This window comes from Tubulanus polymorphus, chromosome 12 (assembly GCF_964204645.1).
Source record: "Tubulanus polymorphus chromosome 12, tnTubPoly1.2, whole genome shotgun sequence".
Classification (NCBI taxonomy): Eukaryota; Metazoa; Nemertea; class Palaeonemertea; order Tubulaniformes; family Tubulanidae; genus Tubulanus; species Tubulanus polymorphus.
The window spans coordinates 321,163-347,923 of NC_134036.1; the positions used below are offsets into that span (position 1 = coordinate 321,163).

Here is a 26,761-nt window from a genome sequence, read left to right on the forward strand (position 1 = left end):
CATTGAAGGTTAACAACTAAATATGTTTAACTGAATCTCTTTGAAGACGGATAAAAGCAATATATCTGGATTTTTTAGTTATCGCTTATCGATATTGTGGGTTTTTTTACATTCAGGGATTTGCAGGCATCTTCAGAAAATTCCTCTGATCGCTTGATTAAAGGCGAACCCTGATCAAACAACCAAACGAGCTACAATAGATTGCGGGTCACTATCATCGATCATTAGTTTTCGCTATTGCCGTTGGTGGCGCTGTGATTCATGACACTTGTAGTGTGTAGATAGTATGTTGTAAATAACGTGTGTTATGTTTCAAAGTGGTTTTATCTGATGTTTTTGTAAATAATTGTAAAAACTGTTTTTTCCTCCATATACCATGGGAGTGGTTGGAGTGTAATAAATATTCGTAATATTCCTTCCTCAACCATCAACAAAATATTCACAACAATAAAATCATTTAGATATATAATATACTTTTATTAATATTCCTCGGTAAAAAATACAAGCGATATTCATAATAATCGTAATGATAATAACAATATACATTGTGTTAGAAAATACCTGCATTAGCATTATTGAGTGCTGAGCTATGCAATTTTCGTGGACAGTTAATTTCGAGGATTTTTGTGGAAAAATATGATAGATATACATTTTGGACGAAGTTTATCGTAAAAACTGGAATGTTTTACATCACGAAACAACAGGAAATAAATATACAAACGCTGTCCGACATCATCCGATAACTAAAGAGTCCAACAATCAAACCCATAGCGACCGTATTAAAAACCTTTTTTTTTGCACATTTTTAACTTCTCAAAGTCCACAAAATAACGGAGACACACGTTAAAATGCCGGCTGGAATCAACACGCGTCGACTTGTCCGTTTTAAATCAGTTGCTAGGTTACAATAAGGCCTGGAATTGCAGCACTTTGTTTCTATGGTATAACCAGGACCCGTTGATTCTGACGGAGTACATTCTGAAATACATCTACGCACTACAAAATACGTATTATCATCTTTCTTCACGGTTTGTTTCTGAATAAAAAATTAAAATCAAAAATATTAATCAGTCAATACCCGAGTTCGGAATAACCAGAGAGTTGACCAGTTGACTGGCGTACCATGTCAACTGGTACCAAGTTAACCAGTGAGTACTGAGTTGACCGGTGTACCATGTTGACTGGTACCAAGTTAACCAGTACTGAGTTAACCATTAGTTTGAGGAGGAATCTACATTAGTCTTGGTGTTTTTACAATTATCCTATGACTTATCCAAATGACGAGTAAATTAAATTAGAAATACAAATTGAGCCTTGAAAATAGAGACTTCAGTTATATGACAGCGACTACAATTCTATTTCTAGTGAAGCCTTTAAGATTAAGCACGAGACTGACTGGATGTTAGGAATAAGTGACACTTACGGCGCAATGCGTACCACCAGCTTCATAACTCTCACACCTATACATGATATACGACTGGGACGGTTCATCATTGTACATTCTATTTATATCAGTTGCGCAAAGTCTGTTTGAGTAAATGTTCTCATTGACCATCATACCCCGCGCGCTGTCAACGAGTTCTTTAAACTCTCGAGTAACGTTCTCCGGGCTGTAGTGAGCGTAGTAACAACTGTAACACTTGTTAGTTTTACCCGCAACGCCACCTATTGTCGTACGGAAAATATTAATTTATAAAGACAAATATTGGGATGAATTGTTCTGAAGGGTTTGAACGGATTTCTACTCACCGATTATTAAGAAGAGGGTGATACTGATTTGCAAGAGCAACATTTCAAATTGAATTTCCATCTCGATTTTACAATCTATTTGCTTAAATATGAATGCGACAGCCTCAAGTTTGATGAGTTGAATTGACGGTGGGTTTAGATTGGGTTAGTGAACAGTCATATAGCGCTTTATCGACATTTTAAAGGCGAAAAATGTCGGTTTTTCTTCAATTTATCAAAACCAGGAAGTAACTCAACTAAGTATCGCGAGAAAACGAGACCGAACTGAGAAACCGACTCTGGCAAGTGTCACGATATCGTTGAGCAGAGGTGTTTTTACAGGTGTTGGCTCGAGACTCAATTTGTCAATTTTAATTTCAATATCCGATACATTAGATTTCCATTCTGAGCCGAGTTTGTCAGATTAGACATCCACTCAGAGTAACTGGCGGTTCATATTTTAGCGATAGATGGCGGTGTATGTTCTGTGGTGAAGAATGTCGCCAAAAATTTTGAGTGAATGTTGAAATTCAATTCGAATTCAGGTTAGTTTATTGATCAATTCAACTCTAAATTAGTTTATTATCCAACAACAATTTAATTTTATTACGACGTCTGTGTTTAGTGTCATATTATTCTAATAAAGTCCACTTACCGAGATTAGTGTATCGCAGCGCCTTCAGTGGAGACCTTCCAAGCGAGGCTTTGATGTCGCTTGCCTTGTATAATTATCCTCTCTCATCCGCCGACCACACACTGGTCAGACTGGTCGGGACTTTGTTCCTGGCTGGATGGTCGTGTCCGCCGGGTCCTAGTTCCTCTGTAAGGGCCAAATTCGGTTTTCGTATCTAGTCGACTAGTGGTCGGAACTAATAACCGAATGCGCTTAATTTTCGAACTATTTCCGGACTATAGTTCCGACTAACTTTAATTCGGTTTCTCTTAGTTCGACTACAGTCGCGACTAACTCCGATAACAGAAGTTCGCCCAGCGTACGACGTCGGTCACCAGTCAATTTCAGTCTCCTCGTGATGGAATGAAAATGTTTCGGAATTTTCTGCGAATTTTTCATGCCGAAACAACTGTTTCCAGACAGCCGTGTATGTTGGCTGTGTTTGTTTCGATACTCTCAATTTCGGCACAATTTTCCTATTACTCGTCGTAATAGTTACCGATATGAAATTGATTTATTTTCCTCTAGAAAAATGAAGCTTTCGCAGAAAATTCCAAAACAGGTTCATTCCACAAGTTCGAATCCCGAGTATTGTTCCACTGAAGTTATCTTCGTCAAAGAAGGCTGAAAACCGAATCTTAGTCTTAGAAGTTTTCCTCAATGTCCTAGAGAAATGGGCTTGGCTGCTTTCAGGGGTTCGAATCCAGCCCGAGTTGTCCTCTGTGTCCACGAAGGCTGCGACAGCGGATCCGAATCAGGAATTAAAACACGATGTTCCCTTATTCCGTAGAGGAGCCTGGGGTATAAACCGGGTTTAGAATAATTATAACGAGACAAGTATAAGTATACAATATAGGTTTATTTGACACACAAGCTTTCGCTACTAATATTAGTGGACAAACAACAGTGTAAGCAGACTGACAGTAATTACAGAGAACCGAGTGAGCTGGGTAATTACAAATACATAATACAATACATATTACATATTACAAAACATAATACAATACATGGTACTATACATAATATAATACATAATACAATACATAATACAATACATAGTACATGGTAAAATACATATACATAAGTGATAAGTGATGTATGCGGGATGCGCAAAAAGACAAATAAAATGGCGCGAGATTACTTCAACATAAAATGGCGCGAGATTACTTCAAAATAAAATGGCGCGAGATGAGACTTCGAAATAAAATGGCGCGAGATGAGACTTCGAAATAAAACGGCGCGAGATTACCTCAAAATAAATGGCGCGTGAAAAATTTAATTCTATCATTTTAATGTGTAATATTAGATATGAATATTTGTCTATTGTTTTATATTTGTATCACTGTTATCTGTATGTGTTTTTGAGGGGTTAATAGTCCAACCCCCTAGCTCTACATGTGTTAACGTTTATATAGTTTCTATTACGTAGAAAAAAGTTGTCAAGTCCAAATCGTCAATTCCTCTTCCTACCAAAGTCACGCTTAACCCACAAAATCGTGGAAGCTACGTTTTAAGGGGAGGGGTGAGGGTGGGGGGCGTTGGATGATTGTGAAATATATTCAAAATACCTAAGAATTAACGGTTGAAATTATGTTTTAATTGGGGGGTCAAATTACTAGCTAAAACTAACATAAGTTCTACAATTCTATTAATCTACAAGAACTATAAGACATTGCATACAAGTCGCACCTGAATTTTTTCAAGCCACTCTGTCATCATCATTCAACTTCGGATTCGATCTTCTGTGGCCCGGGGGGTCTTTTTCTTCTCACTGAAATCATGGACGTATCAACTCTAGTTGACAAGTCCACGCTGAAATATGTCCTACCTTATTCAATTCGGACCGCTCTTTTTTCATCAGTCTGCTGTATCTTCCATGAAGCTGTAACGCTGGGTACCTGTTAATTAAACCTAACCTAACCCTAACCTAAAGCGCAACTATTTTTTCCTAAATCTAAATCTATAAAACATAATTTCGACCGCTAATGTTAAATAAATGTTCCACCTACCTTACAGCAACCTTGTAACGCGGATGAAGCAGCAGTTTGAAAATGTAATCCGTTTATTTAAGAGTCGATTTTAAAGTCATTTTCAAATTCCGTGTCCTGTTGCCAAAATCCAGTTGTATTTATAACAAATAGTTTATCAGCTCAGCTGCGTTTGTTACAATTTAATGAAAATTCTCTTTTTCTGAAACGTGTCCTATCTGAGCAATATCCAGCGACAGAGACTTCTTCGCCGTGTAGAATTTCCAAGTGTAATGACAACTTGTAGGAGCGCCCACCAGTTTTTAACTGACCTCTTAAAATTCGTAGCCGGTGATTGGTTGCATCACCGATAACAAAAGCTTCGGGTAATGATTTCAAAAGGTATCGCAAGTAGGTCACTGGCCATTCTTGAATTGCGGTCAATGGCATCTTTTCTTTTGAAGTTTGAAAACGCTGAGGTTATGTGGCGCTAATCGGCGATTATCCGGCCGGTTGGTCTAGGCGTCGACTAGCTTGCCGACATGAAGCCAGCATAAAGTCCGCCGCAGACGGCAAAACATTTGTTTCGCCGAAACAGAAAACACATTTTTCCAGAAAACGCTTTTTGCTCGTGAAAAACATTTTTCAGTTTTTCGTTTTTCAGTTTCGGTGTTTTACCTCCCCCGCGCACACGGCATAATAAAAAAAAACATCGAAAACGTTTTTTCGGTGCCGCGTGCGTTGGCTTTAGACGTCACTTCGCGGCAGGAAGTTTAGAAAGTGCAAGGAAAAGGTGTATTTAGTGTCCGAATATCAATAGATAGTATTTTCACCCTCACGCACGCCTCATGGCTAGCGGGGCGGATGATCGGTTAAAAATATGCACGCCAAATTCAGACAAACTGCTCTCGTGGGCCACTGGTGGTAATAGCGTCTAATACTAAGCGAACTGCCCGAATTATGGATCGGAAAGTACGTTTATAAAGTCAGATAAATTAGATGATTATCGGTGAGGGAGCAAATGTGACGACTGCAACAGAAATCGAAGGTACAAGTGGAAGCCGAATGGACCCTACTATAGCGCCGATGCTATAATGCAAAGTGTAAAGAATCTACACTTGAGGGGAATGAACACTTTTCGATTGGGAATCGGGGCCGGGATAGTTTTATCTTCTCCACATTAATCATTCAGAGCTCAGGAGTATAATAGAGACAGAGTCCTCTGGATACGAAGCCGAGAGACCCGCTCCTCGGCCGTATCGCCACATGGCCCGGGAACTGGCACTCTACACTTGGTCTCTGAACGGTGTATGGAGCTGGAAAGACGCTCTAGTAAACTTTTCGAACATCGTGTAAATCTAGATAGGAAGTGTAACAATAATTGGTATTTTCATTTAGATATCTATTTGTTTATTTTGTCAGCAATACATCGATTACAGATTTAACATCAGAGTCCGTTTGAACTCTAAGTCCGTGTCCGTCCCACTGTTTGTGGTCTTGGTCTTGGAATGGGTACCGGACGAATTCAATACAATATTAATCTATTGCTCACGATACGGAATTATTACGAATGTACGGAAAAGATGTAAAATTGAATCTCATAAACTGGCAAATAAACTCGAAAGTGAGGAAATGAAATACACAGATGATAGGAAACCAGTAAATAACGCGAAATTTCGATACGGCAAGCTCAACGACCTTGAGGAACTACAACATCGCTGACCTTAAACCCGGAAGTACAGAATAAACTTTCATCGAAGACAAGGGCAAAGATTAAAGTACGTTTAGTTTTGATCGAACTTTAAAAATAACTTTAAAAACCACATGAACGAATCGTTTAAGATAATTATTTGAAGACCTAGTTTAATTAGACCGAGTTTCACCGACACAAAATATCGAAATGAACTAATTGTGCGAATCAAAGTTCAATTCAATTGACAATTGTGTGTTTATTGTCATATTCAAGGTTTGTCTGTTTCACCCGAATATCAATGGAAAATAACCATAGACAACAAGTTGTTGGGAGAATACTTGAACAACTTCAACCACACCAATTCAACCTTCAGTAACACATCGAAAAGTGAACCAAAAATGACTCAAAGAACAAAAGACTGTCTAGCTCTTTATTTGAACATGTTTAAACAGAGCTCAGTTATTAGTATTGGTAGCACAAACCTCTAATATCGGTATCAAAATGACAAACACAGATGAGGCAGCTGAACTAAAACATTGATTATAATCAATTCCATTTTTGGGCCTACCAAGGGTATTACAAAAAATGTTTTCTTTTATAAATTAGACCTACTCAAGTTGATTGAAAGAATAGTGACCCTTACTTTACAGATATTCGAGTTGAAAATAAAATCTATCATTACAATCACCCAGTCCTGGCAGCCGTTGTCTCCACGGAGATCTCTATCAGTTCTTGGTGAATAAATACATTATTGTTTTCTATTACAGGCCTGGTGAATTAGTATCTGAAGATTGACAGAGGTTAAAGCCGTTTGCGTTTTCTAAAATCCGGGAGTTGAAGAGCGATACCACGATGTACGCGATAGATGAAGATAAAGCTCCCGATATCGAACATCCTCCGCAACACGACGGAATTCAAGTCATCGAACTTTCCATGATGGACAAACGTAAATACTTCCCGCTGACGATGTTAAGCGGATTCTCCGTACGCGGCCTGCTCTATCCGTTCACTCTCATTAAAACGCGGATACAGGTACAAAAAGGAACCGAACTTTATTCCGGAACGTTTGACGCATTTAATAAAATCGCGCGTACAGAGGGCGCTGTCGGGTTCTACCGAGGATTCTGGGTATCCAGTTTACAGATATTCTCGCAAGTGACGTATATATCCGTATACGAAGGAACGCGCCACCTATTGGTGACTCGAACGCCGGTGAAATCGAGTCGAGTTCGCTCGCTGCTGGCAGGTGGCGCCGCTTCCATCACCGGGCAGACGTTGTTCGTACCCGTCGACGTAGTTTCGCAACATTTGATGATTATGAAGCTACGTCACTCCGGCGGTATGCGTAAATTAAGTCCGTTAAAGATAAACGCGGATGAGTATAAATCACGGTTCGGACTGACTAAAGCGATCGTACGCGCCGTTTATAAACAATACGGACCGTTAGGATTTTATCAGGGTTACCTAGCGTCGTTAGCCGTGTACGCGCCCAATAGTGCAATGTGGTGGTTCTTCTACGACACTTACTGTGGTAAGTGAATATAATAGTATAAACTGGAATAAGGGTCACATTCATTAGGTAGGTGCGGGGGAGGCAGGTCGGGGTCAAACAAAGATGGGAGGGATCATAGGTTGGAGAGTTCAGGTTTTTCCTTTGTACAAAAAGATTTTGGTTTCCATAGGCAAGCGACTGTTTATAAGGTAAACAGGAGTTTTGATGTTTTGACCTATTTATTAATATATTCAAAATGCTTATTCAGCTTATTCATTATGTTGTGGGTTTTTACTTCAAAGCGTCAAATTGTTGAAATGAAAATTAGCGAATATTTTATGAGGACATTAAAATGGTTGATGTATTTTTAATTTGTAGATATGATTCCAACGATTGCCCCCGTTTGGGTTCCGCGATTGGTTTTACAATGTATGTCAGCACCTCTCAGCGGAGTGACCAGCGCTCTTATTACAAACCCTTTAGATGTTATACGTACTAGAATACAGGTAAATATACTATAAACTCATTGTATCACTGATTCTACACCCAGTTCAACTGTTTTATAAATTAGAATTCAGCCAAAAGTAAAAACGCAGACTTTTCTTAAGTCAAATCAAGAATTCTGTGGAACTGGGTCCATGGTCTACAGAACTGGGTCCGTGGTCTACAGAACTCAGTTCATGGGTTTGGCTTCATGATAAAGTTTTAACTTATACACAAGTCCTGGGTCCTCTGGGTCCTGGTTAATGGGACTGGGTCCTCTGGGTCCTGGTTCATCGAACTGGTTCCTCTAGATCGCGGTCGTCGCATGTCTTTATAAACAATCAACACTAAATTGTACGGTAATTATTTTTTCTGTTTTAAGGTCGAAGGCACTCGTTTCATTCCAACACTAAAAACTCTTTGGGAAGAGGAGCACATGAACATATTTCTGAAAGGACTCTCGGCGAGATTGATCCAATCCGTAACGTTCTCATTTTTTATCATTCTCGGCTACGAGACGATAAAACGTTGGAGTTTATTGGAGGAACATAAAAAACACGTACGCTGGTGATAACTGAAGTCGGAGATAGTGATAACTGGAGTCGGAGTTAGACGTATTCTAATCTTATAGTTAATTTGAAACGCATCATATACCGGTAGTTTTTAAGTGCGACATATGTTGTTAATGAGTTTATTGATTTTACCGCGAGAAGGAGCCATGTTTTCACTGGTGATAATTATTTAAGTATTTTTAGACTGGTTTTTTGGTAGTGTACAGTTGCGCCACATAGCGGGGTAGTAAATCAGTTATCGACCTTCCATTGTAAAGGATTTGGGTCAAAATATGGCCTACGTAATGTATAAAACATATTATGTTAGAATTTATGATCTCGCGTAGTTCTGAGGCACAAATTACAAATTCATGTGTCTCTACAATGTACATGCTTTATTTACATTCAAGCACCTGTTAATGTATGGATGGTTCCTTAGTGACTGTCATTTATGGGATGGTCCCCGATTATTGTAATTTATGGGATGGTCCCTTATCACTATAGTTTATGGGATGGTCCCCTATGATTGTAATTTGTGGGATGGTCCCTGGTCATTATTGTTTATGGGATGGTCCCCCAACGAGATCATGCGACGAAGCTTATTTTCAATTCTTAGTTAGAGAAATAATAACAATTACTGTTTATCTAATTATATTAATTGTTAATAATAATAATAATTATTATTATGGTATAATTGTTATCATTAAGGGTAATTTATAAAGTACATATACATGTAACACAGAGTACGAGCGGTTCGGTCGTCATCTCCCGGTAGAATGTTTGAATATCGTGTTGTACATTTTATGAACCCTTTGTGAAGATTATTGTAATAAATTGAGAATTTTACTATGAATATTAAAAATGTCTCAGCATTTCCTTAGTGCAAACTAATCTCCTCTAGTTGTGGCACGACTCATCAGACTCCCAGGATCAGACCAATCTCCTCTTGTGGCAGGACTCGGAAGGTCCATCTCATCAGACCAATCTCCTCTTGTGGCAGGACTCTGAAGGTCCATCTCCTCAGACTCCCAGGATCAGACCAATCTCCTCTTGTGGCAGGACTCTGAAGGTCCATCTCCTCAGACTCCCAGGATCAGACCAATCTCCTCTTGTGGCAGGACTCTGAAGGTCCATCTCATCAGACTCCCAGGATCAGACCAATCTCCTCTTGTGGCAGGACTCTGAAGGTCCATCTCCTCAGACTCCCAGGATCAGACCAATCTCCTCTTGTGGCAGGACTCTGAAGGTCCATCTCCTCAGACTCCCAGGATCAGACCAATCTCCTCTTGTGGCAGGACTCGGAAGGTCCATCTCCTCAGACTCCCAGGATCAGACCAATCTCCTCTTGTGGCAGGACTCGGAAGGTCAGTCTCTTGTGGCAGGACTCTGAAGGTCCATCTCAGACTCCCAGGATCAGACCAATCTCCTCTTGTGGCAGGACTCGGAAGGTCTGTGACCTCATCAGACCGATTTCCTCTTGTGGCAGGACTCTGAAGGTCCATCTCCTCAGACTCCCAGGATCAGACCAATCTCCTCTTGTGGCAGGACTCGGAAGGTCCATCTCCTCAGACTCCCAGGATCAGACCAATCTCCTCTTGTGGCAGGACTCGGAAGGTCTGTGACCTCATCAGACCGATTTCCTCTTGTGGCAGGACTCTGAAGGTCCATCTCCTCAGACTCCCAGGATCAGACCAATCTCCTCTTGTGGCAGGACTCGGAAGGTCCATCTCCTCAGACTCCCAGGATCAGACCAATCTCCTCTTGTGGCAGGACTCGGAAGGTCTGTGACCTCATCAGACCGATTTCCTCTTGTGGCAGGACTCTGAAGGTCCATCTCCTCAGACTCCCAGGATCAGACCAATCTCCTCTTGTGGCAGGACTCGGAAGGTCCATCTCCTCAGACTCCCAGGATCAGACCAATCTCCTCTTGTGGCAGGACTCGGAAGGTCTGTGACCTCATCAGACCGATTTCCTCTTGTGGCAGGACTCTGAAGGTCCATCTCCTCAGACTCCCAGGATCAGACCAATCTCCTCTTGTGGCAGGACTCTGAAGGTCCATCTGATCAGACTCCCAGGATCAGAACAATCTCCTCTTGTGGCAGGACTCGGAAGGTCTGTGACCTCATCAGACCGATTTCCTCTTGTGGCAGGACTCTGAAGGTCCATCTGATCAGACTCCCAGGATCAGAACAATCTCCTCTTGTGGCAGGACTCTGAAGGTCCATCTGATCAGACTCCCAGGATCAGACCAATCTCCTCTTGTGGCAGGACTCTGAAGGTCCATCTCCTCAGACTCCCAGGATCAGACCAATCTCCTCTTGTGGCAGGACTCTGAAGGTCCATCTCCTCAGACTCCCAGGATCAGACCAATCTCCTCTTGTGGCAGGACTCAGAAGGTCAGTCTCTTGTGGCAGGACTCAACAGACAAGTCTTCACTTGTGTGCAGGACTCATTACACCCCACCTCCTCTGGTGATAGGACTCAGAAGACCTAGTCGCTCTTGTGGGTGGCAAATCAGTCGGGGATCATTTCGACTTTTCAAGATAAAATGTTCCGCGCACAGAAAAAAAAACCTTGCGTCAGATGAAAGTGGCGGTCCATCCTGTTTCCAGCAATAAATAAACAATCAACTTTAAAAATGATCGCAATGATTTTAAGCGTTTCTATTCATTATCAATATAAACCTACAACGCAATACAACATTGATACTACCAGATGGCGCCACATACAATAATAAACCGCGTACAAAATACATACTGACCGACAAAGTATTTAAAAAGAGTAAATGCCAATAGAGATAATTGTTAAATCATTTTACATGAAGTTCATTTTTAATGAAACAAATACAGTATCCTCAAGCGCCCCCCTCCTCCACCCCCAAAAACAAAACAAAATTTAGATATAATCTATAAAATAGAGACAGTTAACACATGATGTAACCAATCTGCCCACATGTGCCCAGTCAACTCACATGCAGCCAATCTGCCCACATGTGCCCAGTCAACCCACATGTGCCCAATCTTTCCCTGGTCAGATCTTCAAATAGCCATTTATTATCTATACAATATACAATTCTAAGACTAACCAGGTATTGAATGAGTGTTTTATTGATTATTGATGAGTTCAGGCTGCTGATCTTCTGCCGCGATATCGTTGGAAGTGTTGTTGTTATCTTGTTCCGCGTCGAGTTCGTCACTGAGCTGCTGACTACTAGAGGGAGCCACTGGTTCGTCATCAGTAGTGAGATCGTCGTCATGTGAATCAGATTCTCCTCCGTTGTGAGGCTCGTCGCTAGTAACGCGAGGCTCGTCGTGAGGCTCAACGCTAGGTTCCTCGTGAGGCTCGTCGCTAGGTTCCCCGTGAGGCTCGTCGCTAGGTTCCTCGCGAGGCTGCTGTTTCGGAGGTCGCCCTCTTTTACGTTTCAACTCGGGCGATTTCTTCGCGACTTTGACATCGCTTTCGGCGCCATCTATCTGCGCTATCGAATATTTACGAGGCCGTCCTCTACCTCGTTTAACCTTCTGATCCTCACCGTCCATCGGCGTCCCCGCGACCTCGACTCGAGGTTTACGAGGTCGACCTCTCTTTTTCTTCGGCGTTTTTCGAGGCGATCTTTCGTAATCGCTGCACTCGTCCGACTCGGATACGGTTGATTGGTTACTAAATGACTTGGATACCAGTTTGGAAAGCTCTATATCTATAGGTATCGCCTCCGTATCGCTATAAACAGCAATCTCTTCATCCATCCCCTCATCAGTTTCATCTTCAGTTTTATTCTCGTTGTTTGACGATGTCGAGTTTTCACTGGATTCCGGTTTTAAATTCAGTATGATGTCGGCGCTTGTGTTCATTACGTTCAGTAACGACGTCTCGTCGCTCGAGTCCACCGGAACTATCTTCATATCGGTCTCTTCACTCTCCTCCTCGCCGCTGCTGCTTTCCTCATCACTCACATCGTCGTCATTTTCTACGTAAGATGTATTCAGATCGCTACAGCGTCGTGGCAATCGTCGGTCTGTATTTCTGCCGGTAGATGGCGCCGGTATTTTTCTAGGTCGTCCTGGCTGGCGGTGGTGCCTATGTTTTCTCAATATGTCGCATTGATACGTGTGATATCCGGATCCACGTGGATCGAAGTGTTTCCACTTTTTACCGGCAAATTTTATGATCAATTTCATTTTGCGTATTTTATGATATTCACCTTCATTAATCCGCGTCTGCTCTTCTCCCACTTCCTTCTTGCGATATTTCTTCGGCCGTCCAAGTTTCTTTTTTCCGTTGGTTACGATCTTCGGAGGACGTCCACGTTTTCTGATTGTTACCTCTTCGTCGCTCGTCATTCGTTCCATATTTTCGTGTTTTATTTTCGGCGGGCGTCCGCGCGGTTTCTTCGCTATTTCACCGTTTCCAGGTTTTTCCTCGACCCCTGCGGGTGCTGGTTTTTCCTCGACCCCCGACCCTGTTGATGCGACTATTTTTCGAGGGCGGCCTCGCGGTTTTTTCCCTATTTCACCATTTCCAGGTTTTTCCTCGACCCCTGACAGTGCTGCTTTTTCCTCAACCCCCATCACTGTTGGTACTACTATTTTTCGAGGGCGACCTCGCGGTTTCTTCACTATTTCACCATTTCCCGGTTTTTCCTCGACCCCTGCCGCCGGTGGTGTATCCTCGACCCCTGACAGTGCTGCTTTTTCCTCGACCCCCATCACTAATGGTACTACTATTTTTCGAGGGCGACCTCGTGATTTTTTCAGTTTCACATCCGTACCGTCGCCGTCAATTTGCGGATTCAGTATCCTACCGGTTCTAATTGTTGAATCGTTTAAAATGAACTCATTTTCGACGTCGTAGAAACATTCCTCGACAGCGCCCCCTACAACGACTACTTCAGGCTGTTTTTTCGGGCGGCCTCGTTTTGGTTTAGAGACGGCGGCCTCGTTGTCAATTACTTTGCAAGGTCTACCCCGTTTTTTCTTCACGGTGGCGCCATCTGTATCGACAGATGCTGTCTCGTTTTTTTGTTCCGGTTCTGTAACGATAAAACAGGGATTATTGGTTGAGATTTCCTCTACTAGGGGTCTCTCACTTGCCATTACTGTTCCCCTGCTGGTCCCTCCTCCAGCTGCCCTCCTCAGACCTACCTGAAATCGCATCAATAGTTTGAAGATCCTGTATTACTGTCTCCACTTTATCAGCCATCGCCTGAAAATGACAAGAAAATAAAATATAGTTTCAAACAACATTAAACACCGCGCAGGTCTTCCTAGTTACCGAGATGACACAATTTACAGAGATGAACAGACATGAAGTAAAGCATTTTCGTTAATTTCTTAACCGTTTTAACAGTGAGATTCAGGAGAGAGGAACTGTAATCTGTAATTAGGATACTGAACAACGCAGTTTGGCACATTCACCCTCTCACAACGACTCGTCACAATAAATAGATCATTATTGTCGATGATAGTAGTGAATGAATAAACCAATATCAATGATCAACCTCAGTGGCCAGCATCCCTGTGGTCTGTGGACCCTAAAACCCCCTAACTAAAGGTCGGTGGGGACATAGGCATAGGCATATTATACGAGCTAATTTTTTCGTAATTTCGACTTTTTGTGTGGAATTTCGACATAATTTTCGCCGAAATTATGTCGTATGTCACTAAGGGGCTTCCGTACCCTAAAGACGCGGGAACGGTACACCCCGGCCTCCTCTCCTCGGAGTCATTTCGCTTAATCTTTCTTTCTTCTTCGATTGTGACAGAGACCCCGGTGATGATTGGAAACCGATCCCGATTTCATATTCACCTGTTTTTTATACTCGAAATGAGTCTTTTTCCTCTCGTTTTACCGGGGCTTATACACTGCGCGCGCGCGTTCACAAATATCAAAATTCGGCTTACAATCGGCTAACAAAAAAGCCCATTGATTGATCACTTTTATTAAGTATGGCGGAAGCGGAATGTGAACCGGACAACGCGTCCGGTTCAGGTTACAGTTCGTATCGAGTTACGCGCGCGCGTTGTTTGAAGGTCGTCGAGCGGAGAACTGTCAAATGGCCCAGTTGTCAAAATACGGTCACATCACGATAATCGATGTACATCGACGATACAATAAGATTCATATTGAAACTAACCCTTTCCTTTTTGTCCTATATTGATATTACCCACTTATTGCCCTACCAATTCTTTTGTCGCCATATTTTGCGCCTGTAGAATGTTGGAACAAGAAGAGAGTCGGAACTTCATCCACCAAGCCCCAGAAGTTGAAAAGGCAAAAAGCAGCTTTGACTTAAACGCCCGCTATTCTATACCATAGATTTATGTAGGCCTATACGTGAATATCAAATGATACATCACATCATGGGCTCTAACATGTTTTAAATAAAAGCTGTACTACTTGAACTTGATATCACACTTATCAGTTCTCAATCTCTTACATAAACAAGTGACAAATCATGTGATAACTTGTAGCAATTCATTAAGTGTTTACCACTGATTGTACTGTAATGATATCTATAGCTATCCATGTAAATATATTCAATACTCAAGGTTGGGCTTGGATGTTGATCTAGATTATATCGGTACTCACGAGATCATTCATAAACTATACTCAGATCCTGGTAAATACTAAATGTCTAATAGAGATCTTAATTTGCGACTATCTGGATTAGGGTCGATTCATAGTTGAAATCATACTTTGTTTTTGTTGTGTTTTTGACAGGAATTGATTTCAAGAAATTGTGGTATTTTTTCTAATGAATTCTGATTCTTCGAGGAATTGAACTTCGAAATGACGTCTGCAAGCGAGGAAAGACTGACTCCGAAAAAACCGGTAATATTTACAATTAATTAATCGCCCGTTATAAGAAAAAAAACGATTCATCAAATTCAGTAATCGTTGTTGGTAAGCTTTTATAACTGGTTTGTGAAAATATCCGATCGCGAAACTAAACCACAGACAGGTTACTGATTGTCAATTTAGTTGCTTATGTTTAACACTTTGAGAGCCGCTATTTATCTTTGATTGTTTAGGGTTTGACGGGGATGCTGGTTTTGTCAATATTTGGCGCTATTTGGGGTGCGTTTGAATTCGGTTTCAACACGGGTGTCATCAACGCTCCTGAGAAAGTGAGTTGAACATGATTTTTCCGATAGAAGAATTCTGCGCTGTGATTTGGAATTTCTGACACTATATTCTGTTACATTACCAGGTAATAACAGTATTTCTGAATGAAACTCAATACGCTCGGACTGGCGCTCCATTCACTCAATCACAAATTACTATCGTATGGTCGATTGTGGTGAGTGCTTTCGCCGTAGGAGGGATGTTTGGAGGAGTGTCCGCCGGATGGTGGGGTGACAGATTTGGAAGGTAAGTTAACCGTCCCTTGAGACAGTGACTGTGTCGATAATGTAGTCTAGAAATGTCCTTGTTCAGGATCCAGTTCCAATAGCTTCAATAAGTCTCGTCTGGTTACATACAGAATTGTAAATTCAGTTACTGGTAAGAATCAACTGATATAATGTTTAGGTAGGAGATATTTATGGAAGTATTCATAACATTTAACATTTAGAAACATACAAGAGGCTTATTATGAAGAATAAATGTTGACAACATAGAAGTGGGTCATGATAACTGTGGAACTGTGATCACTTTGCAGAACTGGGTTGTGATCAATGTGGAACTGTGATCACTGTGTGGAACTGGGTTGTGATCAATGTGTGGAACTGTGATCACTGTGTGGAACTGGGTTGTGATCAATGTGTGGAACTGTGATCACTGTGTGGAACTGAGTTGTGATCAATGTGTTGAACTGTGATCACTGTGTGGAACTGGGTTGTGATCAATGTGTGGAACTGTGATCACTGTGTGGAACTGGGTTGTGATCAATGTGTGGAACTGTGATCACTGTGTGGAACTGAGTTGCGATCACTGTATCGTTATCTATTTCAGAAAGAAGGCGATGTTAATCTGTAATGTATTCTGTATAACGGCTGCTCTGTTGATGGGTCTTTCAAAAAAAGCAGGATCTTTCGAAATGTTGATCATCGGACGTTTGATCATCGGTTTCGGAAGCGGTGAGTGCTCTTTCTATTTCATTGAGAAATCTGAAATACTGATGAGTTTTAGATAATGATTGATCTAGCGATGAATTATTTCAGGTATTTATACCGGTTTAACTCCGCTGTATCTGACCGAGGTTGCGCCGGTGAAGTTACGCGGCGCTCTGGGAACCGTTAACCAGCTCGGAGTTACGATAGCGTTGCTTGTATCACAAGTATTAGGTATTGAGAACGTCCTCGGAACCGCCACCGGCTGGCCGATATTACTAGGTATTTGTGCATTGATTTCTACCGCGAAAAGTGAAGCGAACAAGTCGAAAACGATTCAATATCTCGCCGGTTCTGTTGCGGTTATTTTCAGGTTTAGCCGGAGTTCCTTGTCTGATACAGTTGATAGTTTTACCGTTTTGTCCTGAGAGTCCGCGTTATCTGATCATAACGAGAGGTTTAGACGACGAAGGGAGGCAAGGTATCGGTCACAATTCAATGCCATTTATAATATGTCAGAATTCAGTGCCATTTAAAATATGTTGGAATTCTGTGCCATTTAAAATATGTCAGAATTCAATGCCATTTAAAATGTGTCAGAATTCAACTTAAACCGAAACCGAATCCAACTTATGAAAATATACCGGGATCTTTTGTTAGTTATAACTGGATCTTTTGTTAGTTATAACTGGATCTTTTGTTAGTTATAACTGGATCTTTTTTTGAAATCTTATTTTTACGAAACGTTGAATTGATTTTCTATTTTCAGCGTTAGTAAAACTACGAGGAAGTCTCGACGTTCAAGAGGAAGTCGACGAAATGAAAAAAGAAGCGGAAATTCAACGAAGCGAACCTAAAGTAAAACTTCATCGTTTCCATCCGTCTCGAGACTCTGCAACTCGCGTTATAAGTTTATTATTATTTCTAGGTTTCAGTTTTGTCGTTGTTTAAGTCGTCTGCTCTTCGCACGCCGCTCGTTATCAGTATCGTCATGCATTTATCGCAACAATTATCCGGTATCAACGCTGTAAGTATCAACAGTCGTTCTACCTGCAGACGCTGTATCGGCTGAGAGCTGTTTAGCAGGTGGCGCCACTGACCTCCAAGAAAACTCAGGGAATCGGAAAAATCTAGAAAAAAATCAGGGGATTCGACAAATTTTACCAAAAACCTGGAAAAATTAATAAATTGTAACATTGTAAACCTAGAAATATTTCTTATTCATTCAGGGGAATCACATGGAAAACCTCTGGGAATTTGTAAATGAGCGGAAAGTGGCCGCCCTGTTCAGCTTAACAGCTATCAGCTCTTAAACCCATCTTTCTTTAGTTTATTCAGTTCTATTTAGGATTAGTATTTGTTTGTATCTGCACACAACATACACATGTTTATATCATCAATCAATTAATGTCGACAGTTTAATGAGAATGATAATTAATACTGTCACAGTTAATCACACGACTGTGGTTTTGTATCCGTAGGTTTTTTACTATTCGCAAAGTATATTTGAAAGCGCCGGTCTCTCGCCTACGAACGCCGGATACGCAACAATCGGTGTCGGGTGTATAATGGTCGTTATGACGATAGTATCGATACCGTTAATGGACCGAGCGGGCAGACGCACGCTACATTTAACCGGTCTTTCCGGAATGTTTATATTCAGTATCGTCATGACGTTAATGCTGGCTCTAAAGGTACGGTTCTATTATTGATGATGTCATAGGTCGGTTGTCATGGAGACATCGATGATGTCATTGGGTGATTGTAATGGAGGCAGCCATTTCACCAATTTGTGTGATATATTTCAGGGTTATGTGGAATGGTTTAAGATTGCTAGTGTTGTAGCTGCGTTGTGTTACGTCGTGTTCTTCGCGTTGGGCCCGGGCTCGATACCGTGGATGATAGTAGCAGAGTTATTCTCTCAAGGCCCGCGGGCTGCGGCTATAAGTATCGGAGTACTGGTCAACTGGTTGTCTAACTTCATCGTCGGTTTGAGTTTTAAACCGCTTAAAGAGGTATCAAAAATCAAATTTTCAGTTGTCACATTTACTGAAGTCATCTCTATTTTTGAGTCTCAATTTGTTTTTCTAATTCAATTTACTAAGTGAAAGTCACTAAATAAGTCATCATTTGGATAAGTCAATTAACATTATGCTTAGCCCAAATACCAAATTTTGTTACAGTCCCCTGAGGAACAATGGCTAGATATTGGACTACAATATAACGATCATGGTCACAATGATTGATCTTTATCAGATTAAATCTGATTTTGAACTGTGTCTCTATTTCAGGATGTTCTTCACGATTACTGCTTCATTCCGTTCAGCGTTTTGTTGCTGATTTTCGGCGTGTTCATTTATTTCAAACTTCCCGAAACGAAGAATCGAACCATCGAAGAAATCACCGATTTATTCCGCAAGAATTCGCGCCGAGCGTCGTCGAGGTCGTCGTCGGGGGTAATGCCCGTTTCATATAAATCTAAATCGAGTGATAATATCCAGGAAGAACAAGTTAAAATCCAGGAACCCGACGATGAACTTTATCAGTTCCAGGAAAGCGGGGAACAAAACAAATAAGATTCAAAATTCTTTTATATATTTTTACGCGTAGCAATAATTTAAACGTCACTTGATTGTTGCGTCTTAAATGAAGATATTTACAATTCCAGAAATTGATCTCTAAAATGTTTCGAAAATGATTTAAAATTCATTCTGTCCTGTTGTTTAAGATTTATTGTAAAGAAATTAATTAATTGGTGCTGCTGAAGATGTTATTTTGTACTGGAGAAACTTTTAAGATGAAATAAAAGATGTTTACATTCAGATATTGAAATTTTGGTTTTTAGTTCATTATTTGTTTATCATCTGGGGCCAGTTGCTCAAAAGTTGGTTAGATTTAACCAGTGGATAGTTGACATAGTGACAATCAAAAGCTCATTGTTACTATGGTATTTATCCGCTGGTTATCTTTAACCAACTTTTGAGCAACTGGCCCCTGGAGGATAGGTCAGAAGGGAAGGAGCCAAATCAACGGAATATTTGTTTATCATCTGGAGGATCAGTTGAAAGGGACCCAATCAACACATTATCCTACCTGGATCTCCCCATCATCTCACTGTCTTGGGTTGCATATCTATCTAAAATAGCTCCGTCCTGGGTCGGATATCGATCTGAAATAGCTCTGTCCTGGGTCGGATATCGATCTGAAATAGCCCTGTCCTGGGTCAAATATCCTTACATCCTAGAATTTTTGAAAATGTACGAAAAATTAAATAATATCGAGAGAAGGATTTACAATGTATACGTTTTCGTTTATTATACATTTGTATAGTTTTTCAATTGTTTTATAACATTTTAATATTTACAAAATACACAAAATCAGTGGACAGTGAAAAACACAATCAGTTTTTTTTTTTTTTATAATGTCTATATTATATAATATGCAAGCGGTCTAACAATATCCATATTTCACTTTTTGTAAGATATGATCCCCAATAAATACTACGCGTCTAAAGTTTTCTTTTTTTAATTCTTTCGAGAAATGAATTGTTTTACTCCGGTAAAAGCGACTAGCAAACATAACAAAACAATTAGAAAATCATTCTTCTTCATTATTACAATCGGTACAGACTCAGAACCCGGCGGTCTGAAGTCGTCAAAGTGTTGCGGCGATCATTACAACTGATACAAATGATGACTTACACTTTTAGAGTTGAAGAAATGCAAATTGGGACTCAAAATTTTACACATCAATAGATGACTTAATGACTTATGTGATATCTAATCCAAATGACAACTTATACTTAGTGTGTATTTTATATCATTGAATTGGAAATACACAAACTGAGATCTCAAAATAAGAGACCACTTCAGTAATGTGACAATTTAAATCCTAATGACGACTTAGACCGAGTGACTGTATTTCATTTATATATTACTCACTTTCTAATCACTTAGATTTAAACTCAACGAAATGATTTTGAATTCTTCAAATTTTAAATTCAATAGTGAAAAGCAGTTACTACAATAGTCAACTAAAATACATTATAGAAAACAAATTACTATACAATCGCCCATTACAAACACGGGTTTCAAGATTTCTTGTTATATCGTAAACTTTGTAACACCGAGTTGAAGCGGAGACAATTCTTTTTATATCATCAGAATATAACATAACTCCACAGTAGACCCTATCTCTCTTAATGCGGTGTTATTTGAGACTGGTAAAATCCTTAAAATCGCACCAAAACTTTGACAAATAACGGTAGACACTTTATTACTATTAAGGGCGGGGGAGAGGTGTCTTTCGTAGTAGTTCGAGGAGAGGGCTAGATATGAATAACGGTTTATTTCTAATGAGCATTGTCCATTCACTCTAAAGCAACAGAAACTGAAACACTGAAGCTGAGTGTATTTTTCACAGTATTGAATGCATAGAGTGGTTCAGGGTTCAGGGTTCAGGATTCAGGATTTCAGTCAGCACCAAAGCAGTGAAAATCATTACAAAATTTACTTTACGCGCAAAAGTACAAAATAAAGGTATTACTACAGCGACTTTTAGTAGCACTCGACTGAGTATAGATGGCGAATGAATCGCCGAAACTGGTAGAAATGTGTCGCCCTCTAGCGGCAGCGGACGCGCACACACTCTCTCTCTCAGTCTGCGCCCCTGTTTCATTGGAAGATATTTTCAGTAGTCGGATATTTTCGAGTATTTCGCGAGCGAGGGGAAGTTTAAGCGTGCGATTCGCCGTTGACGAGACCGACTCGTTTCTGTCGCCCTGGAAACCGAGTAAAACATTCGATCATTAGTTACAACTAATCGACGCAACAATAGAAGCGCGGTTACCATAGGTGATTTGATATTTACCTTCTGTATCGCGATTATTCTGTAAATGTTCGTTAACTTGAACTCGAGCGTTCATCGTCGCCAGGTCGATAGCCGCAGTCAAAATCTTCGAATTCGCTAAAATCAGTTGCGTTAGTCGCGTTTCAACTTTTACTCCCAAAACTTTCTGCCGCTAGAAAAAAACAAATTCAACAATATAGCGGCAAAGCAGCGATAACGGGTTTTCTGCACAGCCTTTTTTGTATTGTTGATCTTGTGTGGATACAGCGTCGACCACGAATAAAGACTGTGTTGAAAATCCGATAACCCTAAATATTGAACCGTCCGATAAAATGATGTTGTTGCCACGGTAACTGATTAACGTACCTGATTTGTAGCGCGGAATTCCGTAATATTCTTGTTCTCGTTGATGGCTTCCATCATTAAAACGAGACATTCTCCGGTGATGAAATTACTCTCGATATTCACAACTTCTAACGACTCGTTCTCTTTAATCGCTTCGGCTAATTTCTGTAAATATACAAATCGTTAAATTGAAATGATACCATGTTTCTCCTAATCAACCGAGTCACTCTTATAAACCGCAATGAAATTTTATGATCAATTCATTTCTTTAACTTCTGTTATTGTTAGCTTGATAGTGATTTCAAAAAGAAGTAATGACCAACAGGTTGTAGATAGGCGGCCGGCCGAGTTTACTTATAAACTCAGCACAAACAAGAAATGATTTATCAATTTTCTTTAGCCTAACGATGCAATCATTAACTAGTTAATCAACTGATTATAACTGTAGACTCGGTTTCATAGTTCAGTTTTGAGGCCGGTTCCACATTTGTCTAGTAGGGGGCGTCGGAATGTACCTTGACATGTTTATCAGAACCTTGAATGTTCGCCATTGAAAACGTTCGCAGGTGTTTGTTTTTCTTCATTGCGTCGAATAAATTAAAAAGTCTCTCATCCGAAATATTCTAGAAAAATAAACGATGCAAGTATGAATTATTCCCCCTATGACATCACGCTGGAGCTCAGACAGGATGCCCAATTTACGCCCATTTATAAATCCCCTGATTTTTTCCATCTGACACAAATTCCCTGAATGAAGAAATTTTTAGGTTTAAAATGTTACTTTTCATCCATTTCTCATTGAATCACGTATCGATAAAGAAAGGCATGGTCGAAACATATCCAAAACATTTTCCAGGTTTTTGGTAAAATTTGCCAAATTCCATTAGATTTTTCAGATTCACTGAGTTCCAGGTTAGTGGCCACTTTGTCAGAAGAAACCGCGAAAAGAACCAACATAATTATCGTAATATTCACCTTTAAATTGTTGAGGTTCAGATCCGTAAGTTTACTGTCGTTGCCTTTCAATTTCTGAATACTGGCTTCGACATCGGTATCATTCGGAGGTTCATCGGGTACGATCTTCAACGCGTCGTACTTAGCAACACCTATCAATCATAGAAATTTACATATTAAGCCACACCTCTAATGAACGCGTAATCGAAAGGATATGATGTAGACTTACTTTGGAAACCGCCGCCAGTTTGAGTTCCGCCCTCGACGAACGCGCTGTGATACTGAACCTGATTCAACATTCCAGTAAACTCCAATATAGCTACAACACAAAAATACCATAACATTTCCTAATTAATTCTAATTTATTAATCAATGTTAATTTATTAATTATTTCCCAATATTAATTACCGGCTAAATCGACGAGTTCTTCTTCTGTCGCTTGAGCGAGAATCTCGTCGTACTCTGTTTCAATTTCGGTGTCGTCTGATATTGTAGATTTCGGTTGCTCCTTCTTCACAAATACTTTACCTACAAACAAAGCGATCGTTCATAAATACATAAATTTAGATGCAGCCTCCGGGAGAGTTGCATAAACGAGGCTATGATCTAAAACCAGTCTTGGCTCATCTCGGTTCTAACATCAAGCTAATTACTTAAAACAGTATTTTTTGGAAGAAGTTATATGAGTCCAGTTGCACAATTAAAAAATTGCCTTGAATCTTAAGATTGATCTCAACTTGTAAGATTCACAATCAGGGGCCAGTTGCTAAAAAGTTGGTTCGAGTTAACCAGTGGATAGTTGACAGAGTGACAATTAAAAGTTTATTGTTACTATGGTATCTATCCACTGGTTATCGAGCAACCTTTTGAGCAACTGAACCCTGGTTGTGAGTTTTGGTGTGAAGTTGAAGGTGAAGTTGAGGTATAGAACTGGTCTTTAATCTAGAATTATGGACTAGCATGGAGCCAGTTCCTAAGTCATGGCTTTGACTTAAGACCAGTCTAAGACCAATAGTTCTATAGCCGATCTAACAACGACTTAAGATCACTTTCCGACGACTATGAAACCTGGCTCTGAAACTAAAATGCTCTTGAATCTAACCCCATGGAATTACAGATACAATATTTACCTCTAACTTCATGAACAAATGGTTTATTTTGTTCCCAATCTTTCTCTTCTAATGCTTTCTTCTCGAGAAACTCAAGTAGTTTTTCTCGATCGTACGGTCCGGTCGGTTCTTTAGTTGTTTGCGGTTTCATACGGTCGCTAGGTGGCAGGTACGTATTGTCGGGGTCGAAGTCGCTGTTTAACTCATCGATCTCGGCCTCGGTTAATTGACTCAATAATTCATCGATATCAACGTCCGACCATTCCTTCGTGTCTTTCCCGTACAGTTTCTGAGTCGTCATTTTTACTCTGAAAACACAAAAATCACGGATTAGCAACAAATAATTGACGTTCATAAAATCACTTAACATTCCACAGATTCCTCGAGATATGAAAAATGTGAAGTTATGATTTACGGATCACCATGACCTAATTACAGTTGAATTTGACTGTTTATGGATATTCAATGATGCGTCTTATGAACTTATCCTCAACTGTGGAACTAGTTCCTGATCTCCGAAGTGGAACTAGCTCTGATCTCCACTGTGGAATTAGTACCTGATCTCCACTGTGGAACTAGCTCCTGATCTCCGCTGTGGAACTAGCTCCTGATCTCCACTGTGGAACTAGCTCCTGATCTCCACTGTGGAACTAGGTCATGGTTATCATAATAAGATTATTAGATTAATACAGTGCGACAGAAAGAGAGGAGAGAGGGAGTGATAGGATGAACGGAGTTTAATCAACCTAAAAAGCCTCCAATTCCCATCAGAGACAATAATTAATCAACAATTTTAGATTGAACAGAACAGAACTGGAAGGTTCTTTCCAAATGTTGTGATGAACTTTCCTTATTCAGAATATTATCACTAAATCAACATGAACAGTAACAACAACAATGACAGCAGTGATAATTAGAGACCGAAAACTGATTCAATATCTTTGTTTCAATCAGATTCAACGACTAACTGATTCTATCATTAATCAGAATCACGTAAAAAGTGATTACAGTAATTCTTACAAATCTAGAGCCCAGTTTCACAAAGCGTAATCATTGTTAAAACCATCATCTTTCAATGAATTCAACGATCGATTGTTATTCGCTTTGAGAAACTGTGTTCAGATCATTGATCATAGGAGATGTATATGTAAGACATCGATATATGGAATGAAAATGATCAAGTTTAAAAGCCGCAGATGATATATCAGATATATAAAGCAACGACAGATATCTCAGGGTCCAGTTTATAATCGACGATATACCGCAGTAATTAAACCGTCCATTAAAACAGTGGATTTTAGATAACCGCGGTTTTTTGATAAACTGGTCCCAGAGGTGAAGATAAGACTCACTACTACCACCGGCTTTATTATAAACAACATCAGCTTGCTTACCCAGCCATACTGCAACGTATTCCTTTTATCTGTTTATAGGAACAAGAAATAACTGAAAATTCATACAGAAATTTCAATAAAATCCTCGCGGTTATGAATGTATTACGTCTATATACCGTCTGGTGCCTCGTCTGTACAATTACTGTCACTTTTATTCATTGCTCTAATTCTGGGTAATAAGCCAAACTAAATATCGCGACGACCCAAATATATCCAGGCATAATGTTTACTTTAAATCACTCTCAGATGATGCGCAGAATGTAATATCATTTGTACAAATAAATAGACGTATGAACTGAGTTTCATATCGGTTAAAAACAGGTTTTGTTTGCTTTGAACAGAATGAATAGAATAATTCATACAATACAAACATATGTTTCATCAATGGATTCCTGACCGTGATTTGGAGAAAAGCCAAACGCTGTGAAGAGTTTAACAGTAGATATTACATCATGGTTTATAGAAATTGGCCGACTATGAAAAAATACAATGAGCCAAATTATCCATAGCAATTGCCCGAATCCTAGAACGCTTAATTTCCTATAGAGAGAGAGAGAATCCACAGTAATGACTAAGAAGGCCCTATAGTGTTTTATCAATGGTGAACGCTGAATTTATTAGTATCAGTGTGGTTGAACCTCCGGCAATCCAACATTCCTAAGCCCTTACGTTCAATCAGAATAAATGATTTAGGTCTGTACATCTGAAATAATAAAAGGCGAGATTCCGGCAGGTGAGCTAAAAAAGGCATTTCTTCTCCATCTTACTACAATCAGCGGAACAACAACCTTCACACTGCCGCCCTGAGCTTGCCAAATGCACTATGAATTTGGTACATGGACCCCCATGGGCGCAACATGAGCCTTGGTAGCATAAGGCAGCCAGTACACGGAAGAACTAACACTAACAAGCAAGAGGACCCCAGGCGGCAGGCCCAGACAGATGGAGTAATTGCCTGATGATAGAACAACCAGTAAATTCCATGCCAAATAGGTTACCACACTACACAATGCTATAATGAATGATGCGGATGTTGTGTATTATTTTAAAACTTACGAAAAAAGGTTCAAATAACTATGTAATGATTAAAAGGGTGGGATTTCAGAGGGGTTCGACGTCAATCAAGGAACAGCCATCCCTCAGTCGCTTCGAAAAACATCGACTCTAACCAGATACAACGGGCATACTCGCAGAAAATAAAACTGATTGTTAAGTTACCTTTGTTGTGCGTCCGTGGGTGTTAATTTCGATCCGTAAATATTCTGAATTTAGTCCGAAATTCGCGTCGAAACGAGAGAAAAATTAGAAATTTATTTTTTCAACTGGACGCAATTTACTTCCGGGTCCACAGTGGCTGTTCACCCCCACTCCCACCGGCTAAGTGTGAATCAAGCTTTTCAATCGCTTTTATCCGTAAATTTCATTTCAGATACTTTATCCAACGCATTTAATCTATTGAATAACATTATTTTT

At 40.1% G+C, this 26,761-nt stretch overlaps 5 protein-coding genes across 9 annotated transcripts; 2 read left to right on the forward strand and 3 right to left on the reverse strand.

The window, feature by feature from the left end:
- Positions 1-470: 470 nt before the first annotated feature.
- On the reverse strand, positions 471-1,967 carry LOC141914086 (uncharacterized). The gene is made up of 3 exons (XM_074805367.1): positions 1,750-1,967; positions 1,424-1,665; positions 471-1,036 (listed from the first exon to the last, which is right to left on the reverse strand). The coding sequence occupies exons 1-3, from the start codon at positions 1,808-1,810 to the stop codon at positions 806-808; spliced, it is 534 nt and encodes a 177-aa protein (XP_074661468.1). The 5' UTR covers positions 1,811-1,967; the 3' UTR covers positions 471-805.
- A 4,132-nt stretch (positions 1,968-6,099) lies between these two features.
- Positions 6,100-9,421, forward strand: LOC141914045 (solute carrier family 25 member 44-like). 3 transcript variants are annotated; one of them, XM_074805306.1, is made up of 4 exons: positions 6,100-6,146; positions 6,829-7,592; positions 7,932-8,059; positions 8,419-9,421. In XM_074805306.1, exons 2-4 carry the CDS (start codon positions 6,914-6,916, stop codon positions 8,605-8,607), a joined length of 996 nt encoding a protein of 331 aa, XP_074661407.1. In that variant the 5' UTR covers positions 6,100-6,146; positions 6,829-6,913; the 3' UTR covers positions 8,608-9,421. The 3 variants fall into 3 exon arrangements, with proteins under 3 accessions (XP_074661407.1, XP_074661409.1, XP_074661408.1); XM_074805308.1 differs by lacking the exon at positions 6,100-6,146 and adding an exon at positions 6,316-6,334; XM_074805307.1 differs by lacking the exon at positions 6,100-6,146 and adding an exon at positions 6,384-6,448.
- Positions 9,422-11,232: 1,811 nt separating this feature from the next.
- On the reverse strand, positions 11,233-14,282 carry LOC141913952 (uncharacterized). Its single transcript, XM_074805182.1, has 3 exons — positions 14,264-14,282; positions 13,729-13,789; positions 11,233-13,616 (listed from the first exon to the last, which is right to left on the reverse strand). The coding sequence occupies exons 2-3, from the start codon at positions 13,784-13,786 to the stop codon at positions 11,692-11,694; spliced, it is 1,983 nt and encodes a 660-aa protein (XP_074661283.1). The 5' UTR covers positions 13,787-13,789; positions 14,264-14,282; the 3' UTR covers positions 11,233-11,691.
- Positions 14,283-15,058: 776 nt separating this feature from the next.
- On the forward strand, positions 15,059-19,441 carry LOC141913961 (solute carrier family 2, facilitated glucose transporter member 1-like). Its single transcript, XM_074805193.1, has 12 exons — positions 15,059-15,206; positions 15,308-15,418; positions 15,619-15,714; positions 15,798-15,958; positions 16,541-16,665; positions 16,750-16,920; positions 17,012-17,119; positions 17,408-17,496; positions 17,567-17,665; positions 18,120-18,332; positions 18,447-18,653; positions 18,930-19,441. Exons 2-12 carry the CDS (start codon positions 15,377-15,379, stop codon positions 19,212-19,214), a joined length of 1,596 nt encoding a protein of 531 aa, XP_074661294.1. The 5' UTR covers positions 15,059-15,206; positions 15,308-15,376; the 3' UTR covers positions 19,215-19,441.
- A 516-nt stretch (positions 19,442-19,957) lies between these two features.
- On the reverse strand, positions 19,958-26,633 carry LOC141914013 (tropomodulin-like). Of its 3 annotated transcripts, none has more exons than XM_074805256.1 (10): positions 26,507-26,633; positions 25,289-25,317; positions 23,916-24,202; positions 23,194-23,313; positions 23,015-23,104; positions 22,807-22,937; positions 22,347-22,454; positions 21,853-21,996; positions 21,508-21,658; positions 19,958-21,418 (listed from the first exon to the last, which is right to left on the reverse strand). In XM_074805256.1, exons 2-10 carry the CDS (start codon positions 25,294-25,296, stop codon positions 21,372-21,374), a joined length of 1,086 nt encoding a protein of 361 aa, XP_074661357.1. In that variant the 5' UTR covers positions 25,297-25,317; positions 26,507-26,633; the 3' UTR covers positions 19,958-21,371. The 3 variants fall into 3 exon arrangements, with proteins under 3 accessions (XP_074661357.1, XP_074661358.1, XP_074661359.1); XM_074805257.1 differs by having other exon boundaries at positions 25,289-25,340; positions 26,507-26,632; XM_074805258.1 differs by lacking the exon at positions 25,289-25,317.
- Between the last annotated feature and the right edge of the window lie 128 nt (positions 26,634-26,761).